At 38.0% G+C, this 15,893-nt stretch overlaps 1 protein-coding gene, 1 long non-coding RNA gene and 1 pseudogene across 3 annotated transcripts in view; 1 reads left to right on the plus strand and 2 right to left on the minus strand.

Moving 5' to 3' along the window:
• Window positions 1–15,893, plus strand: part of LOC122228579 — a 45,658-nt gene that overhangs the window by 4,692 nt on the left and 25,073 nt on the right. For both annotated transcript variants that reach the window (XR_006206667.1, XR_006206666.1), the window contains exon 2: window positions 2,238–2,294. This is a non-coding gene — a long non-coding RNA (uncharacterized LOC122228579). The remainder of the gene's footprint in view (window positions 1–2,237; window positions 2,295–15,893) is intronic.
• LOC122228578 lies at window positions 1,140–6,230 on the minus strand (annotated as a pseudogene).
• FMO5 (flavin containing dimethylaniline monoxygenase 5) overlaps window positions 9,224–15,893 on the minus strand; it is a 33,276-nt gene continuing 26,606 nt past the window's right edge. The window contains exons 7-9 of the mRNA XM_042953686.1: window positions 14,451–14,803; window positions 12,650–12,722; window positions 9,224–9,986 (exon numbers count right to left, since the gene is read on the minus strand). Of these exons, the coding sequence (XP_042809620.1) occupies window positions 9,641–9,986; window positions 12,650–12,722; window positions 14,451–14,803 (772 nt within the window). The 3' untranslated portion in view covers window positions 9,224–9,640. The remainder of the gene's footprint in view (window positions 9,987–12,649; window positions 12,723–14,450; window positions 14,804–15,893) is intronic.

A 15,893-nucleotide genomic window follows, 5' to 3' on the forward strand; every position in this document is an offset into this window, starting at 1 on the left:
CTGTCTCTCTCAAAAATAAATAAACATTAAAAAAAAAAATTAAAAGAAAACCTGAGGAACAGGGTTCTGTATGGTTTTGCTCCACTTGGGACTGGGGGCATGGGAGCTGATGCCCTTTTCCTCGTTTCCCAAGAGGGATCCTCCTTCCTTATCAAATTTAGATCGGCGTTGATTTGCCCAGTGTTTTCCTTTTCTACATCTGGGACTATCTTTATTGGGTAACTTACTGGTTTGTCCCCTGTTCGTTGGTGACCGTCCTTTTGCATGTGCCCTGGTTTTCCACATTTAAAGCAGGCATGAGAGGCTGGAGACAGCCTCATAATAGCTGCAAGAATTTGTGTGCTATGTGTCTCAGTTCCCACATTTTGGCACGCCCTAATGAATTCAGGGATACCTTTGGCTTGAGTACGTATGCCAGAGAGAGCGGCCTGCCAGTCCGCATTAGCATTTTCATAGGTCAATTGCTGCAATAAAACTTGAGCAGTTTCTTCATTATCTATGTGCCTGGAAATACTGTTGTAACCTATTCACGAAATCAACCTAAGGCTCAGTGGCTCCCTGCCATATGGTGGCAAAGAAACCTGTTTTTGTTTTTATGTCAGGGACTCGGGACCAGGCAGCAACTGCAATAGTAGAGCACTGTTGGAATAACCTATGATCCGCTTGGGCATGATATAATGGTCTGGAGCATTTCCACTCCTATCAGAATACCTAAATCTTGATTATGAATTGCCTGTGTTGTGCAACCCACTTGATATTCTAAAGTCTATACAGCTGCCAAGTGGCTTTTGCACCACCTCCCAGTTCTACTATACTAGCCAAGGTTTTACTCAAAGACATACAAGGTGATAATTCATGGAAAGGACTTTATGAATTGATAACTTGGGGAAGGGGATAGGCATGTGTTCTCCCATTAGGATCATGCTGGGCACCTGCCCGTCTGATTAAACCATACCATGGGTTGGAAGGATCAGCCCCTCAACCCTCCTCTCAGATGGCCAGAAAGCAGTGTAACACGTTCCCTATAATCTCCTTTACCAGGACATAGCTATTTGATTTCCCACATGTCCTGAGAATTGTTTGTTGGTATGCCAATGTTGGAATTGGTGACCAGAACCCTAAGGACCTTTGCATATATTTTAGTTGGATTGTTTTCTTGCTGTTAAATTGTCTGAATTCCTTATATATTTTGGATATTAATCCCTTATCAGATAGATTAGATATATCGTTCAATATCAGATAAATATTTTCTCCTACTCCAAAGGTCACCTTTTCGTATTGTTGATGGCTTCCTTTGCTGTGCAGAAACTTTTTAGTTTGATGTAGTTCCTCTTGTTTATTTTTGCTTTTATTACCTTTGCTGTTGGTGTCCAGTCCAAAAAATATCACCAAGACCAAAGTCAGGGAGTCTACCCTCTATGTTTTCTTTGAGGAGTTTTATAGTTTCAGGTCTTAATTCAAATCTTTAATCCACTTTGAGTTAGTTTTTGTGAGTGGTATAAGGTTATAAGGTAGAGGTTTTTTGTTTTTGTTTTTGTTTTTGTATGTGGATATTCAGTTTTCCCAGTACCACTTATTAAAGAGACTCTCTCAGAATTTTGTGTTCTTTGTGCCCTTGTCAAAGATTAGTTGACTGTATATAGGTGGGTTTATTTCTGGACTCTATTCTCTTCCTTTTTTTTTTTTTTAATTAAAAATTTTTTCAATGTTTTTATTTATTTTTGAGAGAGAGTGTAAGCCAAGGAGAGGCAGAGAGAGAGAGAGAGAGAGAGAGAATGAGAGAGAGAATGAGAGGGTGAGGGGCAGAGAGAGAGGGAAACATAGAATCCAAAGCAGGCTCCAGGCTCTGAGCTGTCAGCACAGAGCCTGATGCAGGGCTCAAACTCACGAACTGCAAGGTTATGACCTGAGCTGAAGTGGGAAGCCCAACCAACTGAGTCACCCAGGTGGCCCTATACTCTCTCCTTTGATCTGTGTATCTATTTTTATATATGTACCATACTATTTTGATTATAGTAGTTTGAAATCAGGAATATACCTCCAGTTCTGTTCACCTTTCTCAAGATTCCTTTGCCTATTTGGGGTCTTCTGTGGTTTCTTATTTTTTATTTTAAAATAATTTTATTCTGCCCAGAAATGGTGGTGATATTCTTACATTCTGTCCACCCAAAGGAAGAGGAACGAAATTAAAGGGTCCAGAATTTTCCTCACCATATTGTCATAATTCTTTCTTTCAGATTCCAAAGAATTTGCATATGAATTATATCATGTGATCTCAAAACTGCCCCATGAGGGTAAGCTGAATGAATAATTATATCTCATTTTATAAACAAGGCTCAGGTTAAATATTTAGCCAGTATTTCCAAAAATGATATGTGTACCTCATTCATTTTTTAGAACTTGACAAGGGCCTAGTACTAAGTGCCCCCTGCTCTTCAGTTGCTCACAACCTTGACATCTTCAAGGGAGTGACCATGACTCCAGCTAGGTATGACCCCAAACCTGGCACTTAAAGGCACATAAATGTCTATAGTGATACTTATGACTAAACACTTACTGAGAATTTCCTTTTCCAAAAGTATAAACTTAGATTATTTGAAGAATTAGTATTTCGATTAGCATCTTAATTAATAAGCATATATATATATATATATATATATATATATATATATATATACAGACACACACACACATGTATATAGTATCACCATATGAGTACTGATTTGGTACAAAGAGACTGCTAACTGTGAACTGTTTGACTTAGGATAAGTATCTTTATCTTTCTAGTTATAAATTTTCTATCTGTACGATGAGAGGAGTGTGCATGTCCATCTCTAAATCCTGGGTTAGATTTGAAGACATCAATATGAATTCATGTTTACCTTACTCATAGATACAGATGGACAAATACAGAAATAATTATGAATATGTGTGTATTCATGTGTTAGTATATGCACATGTATTTTCAAGTTCTGGCCTCTGAAGGGCCTAGAAAAAACATCCCAGTAGCAATGAGCACACCTAGCACCTAGTTTTTGGGTTCTAATATAATTCTTGAATAAGAGGAATCAGGACTCTTGGGAGAAATGGCCCCTCCCCTGCTCATGCTCTGTCTCACACTGTCTCTCAAAAATAAGTAAGTGTTAAAAAAATTTTTCTTAAAGTGTCAAGGTACTGAAAGACATTTCAACATGTTAAGCATCCTTAAGCTCCTCAATCACTTTTTAATAAAAGTATTATTATTTTATTTTTATGTATGTGTGTATTGAGGTATATTCACAATTTTATTTAATCCTTTAAAAACATTCCTATTTTAAAAAATACGTTGAATTTATTCATTCAATTAATTACTAATTTACTGAGGTCTTACTGTGTTTTAAGCAGCCCTGGGAACATACAGAGTAATTACAAAGTCTCTTCCTCCAAAGAATTAGTAGTTCAAGGAGGAAACAGGGGAAAGAACCAATTGATATTACATAGGTGCCAAAAATATTCACCAAATAAAATTAAGCAACATACCGGGTACGATAAGGGTGCAAAAGGTCACCTGTTTCAAATTGGAGATCAGTGAGAGATTCCTGGAAGATAACAGATGAAGTGAATCTTGAGGGTAAAAGAAGTGCTAGCCATTAGGGCAAGTGGAGAATTTACCAACAGGAGGGTACAGCAAAAGAATGTTTAGACAAGCATGGAAAAACACAGCACTTCGGAAAATTCCAAGTAAGCAGTATGGAGGATGTTTATATCCTATTGTATATTATATTGCCATTGACAAAAGTAACAGGGGCACAGACTCAGTATTAAGCAAAATCATCTCATTTATGAATGTACTTACCATTAATATACCATAAATCTTGCTAGTGGAGACTATTAGCTCAATCTGCTCAGCTACAGGAAAGAACTTATCTAAGTGATTTCAAGAGGTCTCTTTTGACCTTATTTCACTGTTTTCTCCTCTCTACAATTGTAGTCTATATTTATTCAGCAAAGAAAACAAAATTGCTAAAGTAAGTTATATTATGCTTTATTAGAACAACTTAATATATAATTAAGGGAAAACATAGTAATTTAAATGAATGATACTATCCAATATTCTTCCTCTCTCTGAGAAAGTTTCACTACAGTGTGGCTCTGGGTCAAGCCCTGAACCAAAAAAAAAAAATGTATTTCTTTATTTTTTTAAATAATTTTTAAACTTTAGAATCATTTTAGATTTAAGAAAAGTTGCAAAAATAGTAGAGTTCCTATATACCCCACAGCCAATTTCCTTTATTGTTAACATCTCCCATTACTATGGTATATTTGTCACAACTAATAAACCAATAATGGTACATTCTTATTAACCAAAATCCATACTTTATTAATATTTCTTTAGTTTTTTTGAAAATGTACTAAAATTTAATCATTCATAAAAGCTGTCATTTAATCTGATGGTAAAATACCAAAAGCAATATTAGAGTTGATTTATTATATATTTTAGCTTTGAAAACTATAGAAATCAGTTATCCCAGTTTTTTTCCTATAAAAGACTCACTTTTGCAAAAGATTATGCACAATTTTAATTAGAATATAATGACAAGGGTATTTCATAATTTAGTTTTGAGAAAGAGACCGACCACGAGTGGGGGAGGGGCAGAGAGAGAGAGGGAGACGTAGAATCCGAAGCAGGCTGAGCTGTCAGCACAGAGCCCTATATACCTGAGCTGAAATAGAATGCTTAACGGACTGAGCCACCCAGGTGCCCCCATAATTTTTTAAATACAAAATGAAGCCAGTGACTCAAAAAGTTATCTGGTGCAATGGGTTTGAGGGGAAATTTCATAATATGTATCATTACAGATATGAAGTATAATGGTTCAACTTTTTTAGTGCTGGACAGGGAAGAATCATGATAAAGAGGTCAATATGAAATCATTTGATTACAGTAGTACTATCTAACATTTGAAATGCATCCATGCTCTTTTTTTGTAATCATATTAGAGTCAAGTATATTTATTTTCACATCTGTTATAACTGCTATTACAAAGGAGACATACTATTATTTTCCAAGTGATAATACAGAGAGCAATTTTTTTTTTCTCCAGGGAAATTGTGCAACCCAATACAAGATTTAAATTCTTCACCTAATATATAAAACAGGAGAAGCCTCTTCAGATTTAATTTCTGAAGTCTGGAATGCTCGTATTTCCCAGTTAGGCCACAGTTCATTCCTGTAATCTGGCCCAGAGCTGCTGCTTACCGCGGGTCTAAAGCGGCAGACAGTATTTCTTTTTGGGCTTCTTCTTTTCCACTGGTGTTTTTCTTTTTTCTTAAAAAAAAAATTTTTTTTTGATGTTTATTTTTTAGAGAAAGAGACAGAGAGAGACAGAGTGTGAGTTGGGGAGGGGCAGAGAGCGAGAGGGAGACACAGAATCCGAAGCAGGCTCCAGACTCCCAGCTGTCAGCACAGAGCCCGAAGCAGGACTCAAACTCACAAGCTGTGAGATCATGACCTGAGCAGAAGTCAAACACTTAGCTGACTGGGCCACCCAGGCGCCTCTCCCCACTGGTGTTTTTCTATTTATCTGTCTGACCAGGTCATAAAAGATCTTATTAATGTTGATCTTTAACTTTGTAGTAGATTCTAAAAAGGCATGGTCATACCACCATCTTCCTAACCCTTTTTTCCTTTTTTTTTTTTTTTTTTAACCATCTGGCTAAATTCTGACCCTGTTCTTTGCCAACTACTTGCTCATCTTCCAGGTCACATTATTGCCAGCTAAAATCATTGGACATCTTCTGCATCCTTAACCCATACAATCAGTTCCTTCAGGTCCTATAAGTCATGAAACACGGACTGAGCTGTAATAGGATATGCTAGTGCAAACCTTTGGCCGTTGTTCATACACAAATCCCTCATTGCTATAAATTCCTCTGTCCTGCTGTGTCCAGGATTTCAAGCATACACCGTTGGCAATCTACTTTAGCTTGCTTTCTGAAGAATTCTGGAGGAATCTTCTATTGTTGGGTCATATTTTTCAACAAAAATTCTGGGAACAAACTGAACTGTGAGATCAGATTTCCCATGCCTCCTGAACCAAGGACCACTAGCTTATACTCACACATGACCTGGTCTGTTTGAATCCTGACAATCTACTCAATACCACTGAAGTTACAGTGACACACACACTGTTATACACAGAGTAAACACCCTCTGATCAGTCATCCCACTTCTGGGAATCTATCCCCCACTTGGGTCTGGGCCTCCTCCTCCCTCCCCTGCACAGTGGCTGTGCTGTGGCTCTGCTCAGGCTCTGGGTGGTGGTGGTGCTGGCAGTGGTACCTCCAGAACACACTCACACGCCTGATATTTCTGTAATTTTTACTTGGTGTCCTTTGTATGTTCCAGGATCCTATCCAATGTTCTTATATGCAAATGATACAATGGGAAAGGGATATAACCTTTCAACATTATTACAAACGCAAAGGATGGTAAAGTGATGAATATTAGTACACATTCATCAGCAATGAGGGCTTTGTATCTTGAGTTGTTTTTAGATACATTACATTTAGATGTCAGGTCTCTTTAGGGTCCTCTGTACTATGACAATTTCTCAGACTTTCCTTGTTTTTGATGATCTTGATAGTTTCAACATGGTTAGCTATTTTGTAAGATATTCCTGAACTTGGGTTTGTCTGACGTTTCCTTATGATTAGATGGTGCTATCATTTTTGGGGAGGAAGACCACAGGGATAAAGTACCCTTGTCATCACATATTAAGGCTGCATGACTATCAACATGACTCACTGGTTATGTTCATTTTGATCATGCACCTGAGGCAGTGTTTGTCAGATCTCTCCACTGTAATGTTATTTTTTTCCCCCTTTCCATACTGTTCTCTTTGGAAGGAATATACTCTCTGTAGCCTATACTTAAGGAGTGGGGAGTTGTGCCCCATTTCCTTGAGGGTAGAATATTTATATAAATTGTTTAGAATTCTTCTGTATGGGAAATTTGTCTGTTCTACTCCACTTATTAAATTACTCATTTATATATATCTGTATGGATTCATTGATATTTTTTATACTTTATTATAATCCAATATTAGGTCATCTGTTTTGTGGCTCAGATTGTTCTACCTTTGGCCATTGAGACCACTTTAGGTTGGCTTCTGTATCCCTTTGACATACCCCCATCAGTTTGTTTTTTGAGCACTTTCTTACTTTCTTGGCATAATAAGACTCTGTGTGTGTGTGTGTGTGTGTGTGTGTGTGTGTGTAATATGATGGGAAAGTGATATAATGGGAAAGTGATATAACCTTTCAACATAATTACAAAAGCAAAGGATGGTAAAGTGATGAATATTAGTACACATTCATCAGCAGTGAGGGCTTTGTATCTGGAGTTGTTTTTAGTTTGGTTTCCTATTCATATCTTACTTTTAGCTTGGTTTACAAGTTAACCAATGATTTTTTCTGTAACCTTGCATATTATAAATAAAATGAGAGAGTCAATGAAGTTATAATTACATACTTTTATTTAAAGAGGAAATTGGGGTACTTATTGCTGATAACTGGTAATTACATTATCAAAGGGCTGTTCATTCAATAAGCTTACATGTTAAAAAAGGCAAATTTATGTTAAAAGAAGGAAATGAAAAAGAAGTAAGCAACCTTTACTTTTGGACTAGAATAATCTGCAGATTGTAAGATATTGAGTCCATTTTTAAAAGATGATAAATCACCAGTATCACAAGTTTTAGGGAAGGAAAAAGACCTAAGAAGTAATACCATTTCTTTGTTCTCTAATTTTCAAAAGACATTTCTACCTGTAAATTAGGCCAATAGTTAAACAGCAAATAGTCAAATGAGCAAATAGTTAAATGATTAGGAGCAAGTTGTAGTTCTTACATTTCTGGTTCTCTTATGTGCATTTACATTGGGAAATAATGATTTCTAATGTTTCTTTAGCTGTTCAGATTTGTCCTTTGGTTATATGACAGGCAGCAATGTGAAAATGTATTGCATGACAGCTTATTTATGAATACAAACCTGGCTGGTACATCTAGTCCCATTGTTGATGAAATTTGGTGTGCCCAATAGCTAACGCTTGTTTAACTCTGTGAGACAAGAACAGAATAGAGCTTCTACAAATGAGAAAACAGGATCAACAGCAGTCCTGGGACATAAACGGGAGTCTCTGCTTTTCATTTGCTGCTTTTCAGAACTACATTGTATGCCATTAAGAGAACTGTTTTTTTTTTAAGTTTTTTTTTAATGTTTATTTTATTTTTGAGAGAGACAGAGACAGAATGCGAATGGGTTAGGGGCAGAGAGAGAGGGAGACACAGAAGCAGAAGCAGGCTCCAGGCTCTGAGCTGTCAGCACAGAGCCTGATGCGGGGCTCAAACTCACGAGCTGTGAGATCATGACCTGAGCCGAAGTCAGACACTCAACCGACTGAGCCACCCAGGCGCCCCTAAGAGAACTGTTTTAAGCAGACTGCCCCTGTATTTAGTTAGTATCAATCATGTTTTAATACATAAATAACCTCTTTGAATATTGACTACTTAGACTCTGTGTGTGTGAGGGAGTGGAGAGGAGAAAGTAGGAGTGAGGGGAGACAAATGACATTTGTAGGCCATACCACAAAAGTTGGCAGCTATGGATCATATTTTCTAAGGCAAAGTCTTGTTGGATCCTAATATGGGAACTAAGAGATCAAAAGAAGATCAGACAGCTAACTTAAAATCCCAAGTTTTTCAGCCAAGTCAAATCTATTCACAGATGCTGGATTATTAGGATGACCCCTGAGCATAGAAAGTTGAAGGTAGTTTCTTCATTGAGAAAATAAAGACAGATTGCTTAGGGGAAAAGAGTAAAAAGAACGAGGTATCAGACACACTAGTGAATCACTAGTGAAATAAAATGTTTTAAGTGTTTATATATCTTATCTTAGATGAATATAAGACCATTAATTCTCTGATCTCTCAGGAAACCTACATTTAGTTACAGTATTAAAAACAAAAGATTGAGCTATTTTTTTTTTTCCTTAGAGAGAGAGAGAGAGAGAGAGAGCAAGAGCACACTCAACAGAGGGGCACAGGGAGAGAGAGATCTTAAACAGGCTTCACGCTCAGCATGGAGCCTGACACTGGGCTTGATCTTACAACCCTGGGTTCATGACCTGAGCTGAAATCAAGAGTTGGATACTGAACCGACTGAGCCACCCAGGTGCTCCAAGATTGAACTTCTAATAGAATATCAAATCCTATCAGCAGCAGAGTTCCATGCAGTCACCCAGTATACAGATATTGACTTCTCCCCACCATAATATTGACAACATTTATTAAGCACATACCACATGTCAAGAAGTCTGCTAAGGACTTACAAAGATGACTGAAAGGATACTTGAGCTCATAGTCCAGGGGTTATTGAAAGGAAAAAGTGGTGGGTCACAAGAGGACGGGAGGGAAATCAATATGAATGAAAAGCTAGAGTCTCACTGTAGGGAAAAGAGGAAAGAAGATTAATGCTTTGGCAAGAGAAAAGTAGATTCCTGAACAATGTGAAGCCGAGAGCTGTTCAATCTCATCAGATTCTGAAGGCATCTCTAGATGCAGCTTTCCAAAGAAAACTGGGGCAATGACAAATGGGACAGCTAAAAGTAGGTCATAATTATAGCAAAGAAAACAACAGCCAGCATACACTTAGCCATTGTTATTGTTGAAGTCGTGGAATTAGTGTGTTCGATAACTCTTGTCATCAGTGGCTTCCTGATACGATCTTCTGTGGTGAGGATAGCTTTTCGGGCTCCATCCCATTTTCCAGGGCCTTGCAGACGATACTGGATTGGAGTGCAGGGTCCCCAGATGATCTGTATTGCCAATTTGGGGTCAGTGAAGGCCAGAGACAGCAGACTGGGCCTGACACCCACCAGATCAGCCAGCTCTTCCATGGTATCTATATAGTCTCCCTGAATGGTATGGCGTTGGCTCTCCACATACCTGAAGCAGAGAAGACAGAAGCCATGGCCTGTCAATAATTCAGTCAATTAATCAGTGCTTTCTGATTGCCTGTTATTGGCTCCGTATTTGGCTAGGAGCTGTAGAAAACAAAGAAGAAAGGAAAGACATTGTCTTTATCCTTAAGGACCTTATAATCTACTGGAAGATAGAAGATAGATACACATAAAGCACAAGAGAATATAAGATTTTTGGTATATTGTGTGGTTTTAGATTGCTAAATAGAAATGTTAGAAGAGGGTAGTTAAAATAAAGCAGTATGTCCTTGAAAGATGTGGAAGACATATCTGTTAGCAAACAGCAAAGTGTTACAAGTCAGGGGAGCAGCAGAGTAAAGGAATAAAGCAGGAATGAGTGTGGAATATGAGCATAGAATATCTGTGGGTGCTACCTACAGTAGAAGAGGCATGTTGTGGAAAACAAAGATGGATAGAGAGAGGCAAATATAGCAGATTCAGAGAAGACTGATGTTATGAGAAAACTCACCACAAAAATTCTCAAATTTGGGATCCTCAATTGTTTTATGAGGCAGTGGTAGTGGAGTCCACAGAGCAGGACTTCCCCGGGCCAGTGCTAATTTGGAATCCTGAAAGGAGTGGGGGGATGACTTATCCCACAAGAGGTAGTGGCCGTCCAAACAGAGCCAGGTGGAGGCATTACACCAAGTGCAGATTTGAAGAGCTAGAACTTTTTAGAGGGAAAATGTGGTAACAGATACTTGTGGCAGGAGTGGGATTTAGAGAGCTCACTGGTAACTTTTCTTCCTATAATGAAAATAAAACAAAGAAGAGTAGGACAGAAAGGAAGGAAGAGAAAAACCCAGTCAAACTAATTGAGATTAGATGGGATTGCTTGAGGAATCCAAAAACAGGGACAGGAAAAAAAAGATAGAAAATAAATTTGAGGTAGAATTAGTGAGGTAGAATTTCAGAGGAACTGACAGATGGTCAAATAGCAATTTCCTGAAATGGGACTAGTTTCAAAGAGAAGTGAAGACAGGAAAGAATTTGAGAGCTTCCCCTTATGGATGTTATGTTGGCTGAAGGGTCTGTAGGCATACATTTATCCTTCAGTGGTGGGTCAAGAGCTGAGTATTCATAAAGGTTTATCAAAAGGGATTCACTTGTACCAGCCTTGTAGGGTTGTTGGGAGGATTAAATGAAGCCATGCATATAAAACACGTAGTGTGCATACACAGTTGACCCTCGATAAAACGATAAACGTTAAATTGTATCTTTGGGGACTGCTCACAGTCAAAAGGTAGTTAGACAAAAATAAGTCAGGGGAAAGAGAGGCGGGAAGTTGAAATAGGATATTTACTGCCAGAAAAGCAAGGAAAGAAAGCACTCCAAGAAGGAAGAGACATTTACAAGCACCAAACTCACCAGTGAGAAGAAAAATGGAATTGGTCATAGATGACCTTCAAGAGAACAGTTGCAGAAGGATAGAAGTTACAATACAGGAGGCTTAGGAGGAAGAAAAGAATGAGAATTTAGAGCATATAATGTAGAATATTTATTGTAGAAATCTGGCAGTGAAAGGAGAAAAACAGCAGAATACCTGGAAAGGCTATCAGGGTTAATTAAAAACTTTCTCCTCTTCCCAGACAGGGGAGAGTTATGCTAGTAAAATCAATGAAAGAAAACCACCTCTTTGGGCCTGGAATGATTATACCCCTAACTTTTGCACAAAAATTTAGGAACTTACCATCAACTTCCACTTTGTCCAAATAAAAATCACCTAGTGTATAAACTCAAGTTCCGAAATTCAGATGGCTAAATTACCATGTTGGCCCAAGCACTAAGCAACTAGCTGATGTTATCACCTTCCCAAATCACAAAGACTGTTCACACCATGAGCTGCTGTGACCTGAGGGTGCTGTTACATGATGACAGCTGACAAGGTAGCCTATGCTGGTTGGTTTTTTTGTTTTTCTTTAAGGAGTCTCTATGCCCAGTGTGGGGCTTGAACTCATGACCCAGAGATCAAGAGTCTGATATTCTACCAACTGAGCCACCCCTGTGCTCACCTGTGCTGATTTGTAGATATACCTACAGATTTGTGACTGGGCCATATCTTCTTCCCATTAAATCATTGACCCTCTTCCTTTGTCTGGCAGCTCCACTAGCATTTCAAGTAATCCTGCCAAAATTAATATACCTGATTTTCCCTCCATGTGCTTTTTCCTATCTTTCTTTCAGGTTCTAATCGTAGGATTTTAAATGCCTTTCTGTTCTTTTCCATGCATATTCAAACCATTTGGTGCTATTTCCCAATTTTATTGCCACACAAACTATCATTTCCCTTCCCTTCAAAATATAATCTAAATCCTGGACCACCTGGGTGGTTCAGTCAGTTAAGCTTCTGACTTCGGCTCAGGTCATGATTTCACAGTTCATGAGTTTGAGCCCCACATCAGGCTCTGTGCTGACAGCTCGGAGCCTGGAGCCTGTTTCAGATTGTGTCTCCCTCTCTCTCTGTCCCTCCCCCACTTGTGCTTTGTCTCTGTCTCTCAAAAATTAATAGACATTAAAAAAATAAAAAAAAATATAATCTAAATCCTTAAAATAACACGAGGAAGATAAACATAGTCCAATGTTGCTCTAATTAAGAACTAAGAAGGAAATTACCACACACTCTCTTACCTTTTTGCCATTTGCTCTTGAGTCTTAGCTATCTCTGCTTTCATTTTGCTTTGTGAGGGCAATGTCTTTAGCCCTAAAGAGAAAAATCAAAATTTTAAGTGTAAGATTACCTCACTGACAACAATAATCCTATTAACAATTACTATGCCATGGAGAATTCAAAGAAATACAAAATAATTTTTTGTACTCGAGTAGGTTACAATTCACTGGATCACCTTCCCCTATCACCACCACAATATGATGCCATTAAGGACAGTAACTTACTCTATTCTACTATCTCTTTGGGAGAGATTTCTCTGATTCTGTCTTCCAATCAATATCTTCCTCCTCCATCTTCCAATTGGGAAATGAAATATGGACATAAGGAAATGATAAATGGCCCCAAAAGTATGTGAAAAATAAAGAGCAAAATAAAGGGCAGGGTACATTTGTACTCTTAGTAACAAACAGGCTTTACCACAGAGAGAAGGAAGTAAAAATGAACTCTTGATCCCATTTTATGACTAAAGTCCTATGAAAGATAAGGCTTTCCTCTTCTGTTTGGATTTTTCACAATTTCAGAGGCAGCCCATTTCATCTTGAAATGGCAACAGCTGACAAAAAACAGTTGGCGTAGTTGTTTTTAATTTTACACTGATTTTGCACAGCCCTCAAAGTTTCACTCCTTTGGTGAACCCTTTGAAGTGATACTGAGCAAATCAAATCCTTCTGCCATGGGCATTCTCTTTTTTTTTTTTTTTTAATGTTTATTTTGAGAGAGAGGGAGAGAGAGAGCATGGGGTGGTGCAGAGAGAGAGAGAGAAAGAAAATCCCTCTGTGCTGATAGCACAGAGCCCGATGTGGGGCTTGAACCCACAAACTGTGAGATCATGACCTGAGCTGAAACCAAGAGTTGGATGCTTAACCTACTGAGCCACCCAGCTGCCCCTGGCATGGGACATTCTTGAAATATTTGAAGGGAACTCTTCTGTCTCCCCTGAATCTTCTGTAGGTAAACCTCTCCAGCTCCTTCAGTTGTACTTCAAATGGTAGGTGCATTTTCAAATCCCTGAACCATTCTTGTCTCTCTCCTTTTCATGCACTCCAGTTTCACTTGTAAAATATGTCTTTGGGTATGGGCTGACCAGTTTAGAGAAGAATAGTTGTAAATTATAGGATATTACAATTCTTTAATGATGCTAGATATAATTAGGCCGTTTAGAAGCCATATCATTCTCCTGATTCATGTTGAGCCTACTATCCCAAATCCTAAAGTTTTTTCTCATGTTCTCCTAGCCAAAACTGAAACAGGGGATGTTAAAGGGGGAAAGTAAGAATTTGAGAGGTTGAATCTTATACATTCTGGACTAGTCTTTAACCAGGTCTTAATTTTTGGCTGAAATCAATCACACCATTTCTATATTTGCTTTTCTCTATAATGACTTTTGCTTCACAAATATATATATATATATATATATATATCAGTTGTCTAAAATATAGATGGTGGATTCTAGTCTGGAGTGCACATTGGGATCAACTGAGGAACACTTTCTTAGCGATCTATGTCTGGCCTACCCCAGACTTTTAAAATAAACATCACCAGGCAAAGCATGCCTATTTTGGGCAAGATTTTCCAGGGGATTCCAATATATGTCTATGGTTATAAATTATTACTTTATATTCACTCAAGAATAATTTTTGAGCACTAATTTTATGCCAGGCACTATTACAGTCATACATACTTTCTACCTATTTAAAAGCAAGAACATAAACATAATTAAACATACCATTAAGTAATTAGTCAACTTGTCTGGTCACTTACCTTTAAATACTTGAGTGACCCAGCGTCCTTGGAGCTCTGAAATCGGCATAATGGCACCCAAAGGCTGGATCAAGCCTATGATTGCAAGAGTTGGCTTTTCCAGGTTAGGAGGGAAGACATTTTTATATAGGGATATCTTGTTTTTGACTACTTGAACAGAATCTTCAAGAAAAGGAAAGGCAAAAGTATAGCCTGTGGCAAAGATAACAGCATCAATGTCATCCTCCCTGGAGCCATCTTCAAATAGGGCGGCTGTCTCTGTGAACTCCTTCACATTTCCTTTCACCTTCACCAAGCCAGAAATTATACGATTTGGCAGTTCATCATTCACTGTTGGATGCTGACTCAGAGCTCTGTGAGTGGTGATAAAGATCAAAAGGAGAAATGAGAGATAGAATGTTAGTAACATGTAAGTAAAATTCTACTTTGATGGAAGTAGTTAAACAATATGTCAATGGTCTCTCTCTTGGTCTATCCATGAAATGTGGGAAAGGTCTAACATATACCAGCTTGGAACAGATCTGGATCTCAGAGCAGAAGTTGGGCCCTAGACGGCACTGAAAGAGAAGACGTTGGAGAAGTAAAAGAAAAATGGTCTTATTTGAAGAGTGTATCTATGGTTGCTCAAGGAATAGTAATATGAAATGGCCACAGGCCTATAGTTTCTATCCATATATCAATAGGTCTGTAAGACTGGACTATCAGCATTCTTTTGAGTCTCATTTCCACTTTCAAACCACCACGAGCTAGAATTAGACCATCATTTTGCAAGCTGTATAATGAATTACATGTATTTAGCAATTTGTAAATGGATTATATATACACTCATTTATTTGAGTCTTACATAAACTCAGTGAAAGACCCAGCACAGGTGTCATTATCCAGGTTTTAGAGATGAGGAAATTGAGGCCTAAAGAAGTTAAGTGACTTGCCCAAGGTTACATACAGTCTAGGATTTGAAATTTTATATCAAAATGTTTTTTTTTTTATTAATTCCCTTGGGATCCCCTGGGCCTGCCTGTTAAGTAATATTTCCTAGAAACAGCATTTATCTTTCTCTCCAAACTTATTCTTTTTCACAAATAGTACCACAATCCACATAGTTTTCCAAGCCACAAAACTGTGAGTCTTCTACCTGTTCACATGGGCTTTCCCTTTCTCCTCTTAATATCCTCAGAATAGTTTTATCTATTCTCTGTGTTACCTGGACTGTTACAAGGGCCTCCTTCTCCATTCCCCTTCAGTTATCTTCTACATCATTTTCGGAGTAGTTGTTCCAAAATGTATTTATTATTAGGTTACTCACTTGTTTAAAATCTTTCAATGTCTCTGGACTGTCTTCGCTTCAAAAGTTTTATTTAGCAGAGGATACACAGGTTTTAATGTACCTGTTCAGTGAGGCTGGAGAGGTACTCAATCACTCTTTGATCTTTGCCATTTTAT

This window comes from Panthera leo, chromosome C1 (assembly GCF_018350215.1).
Source record: "Panthera leo isolate Ple1 chromosome C1, P.leo_Ple1_pat1.1, whole genome shotgun sequence".
Taxonomy (NCBI): Eukaryota; Metazoa; Chordata; class Mammalia; order Carnivora; family Felidae; genus Panthera; species Panthera leo.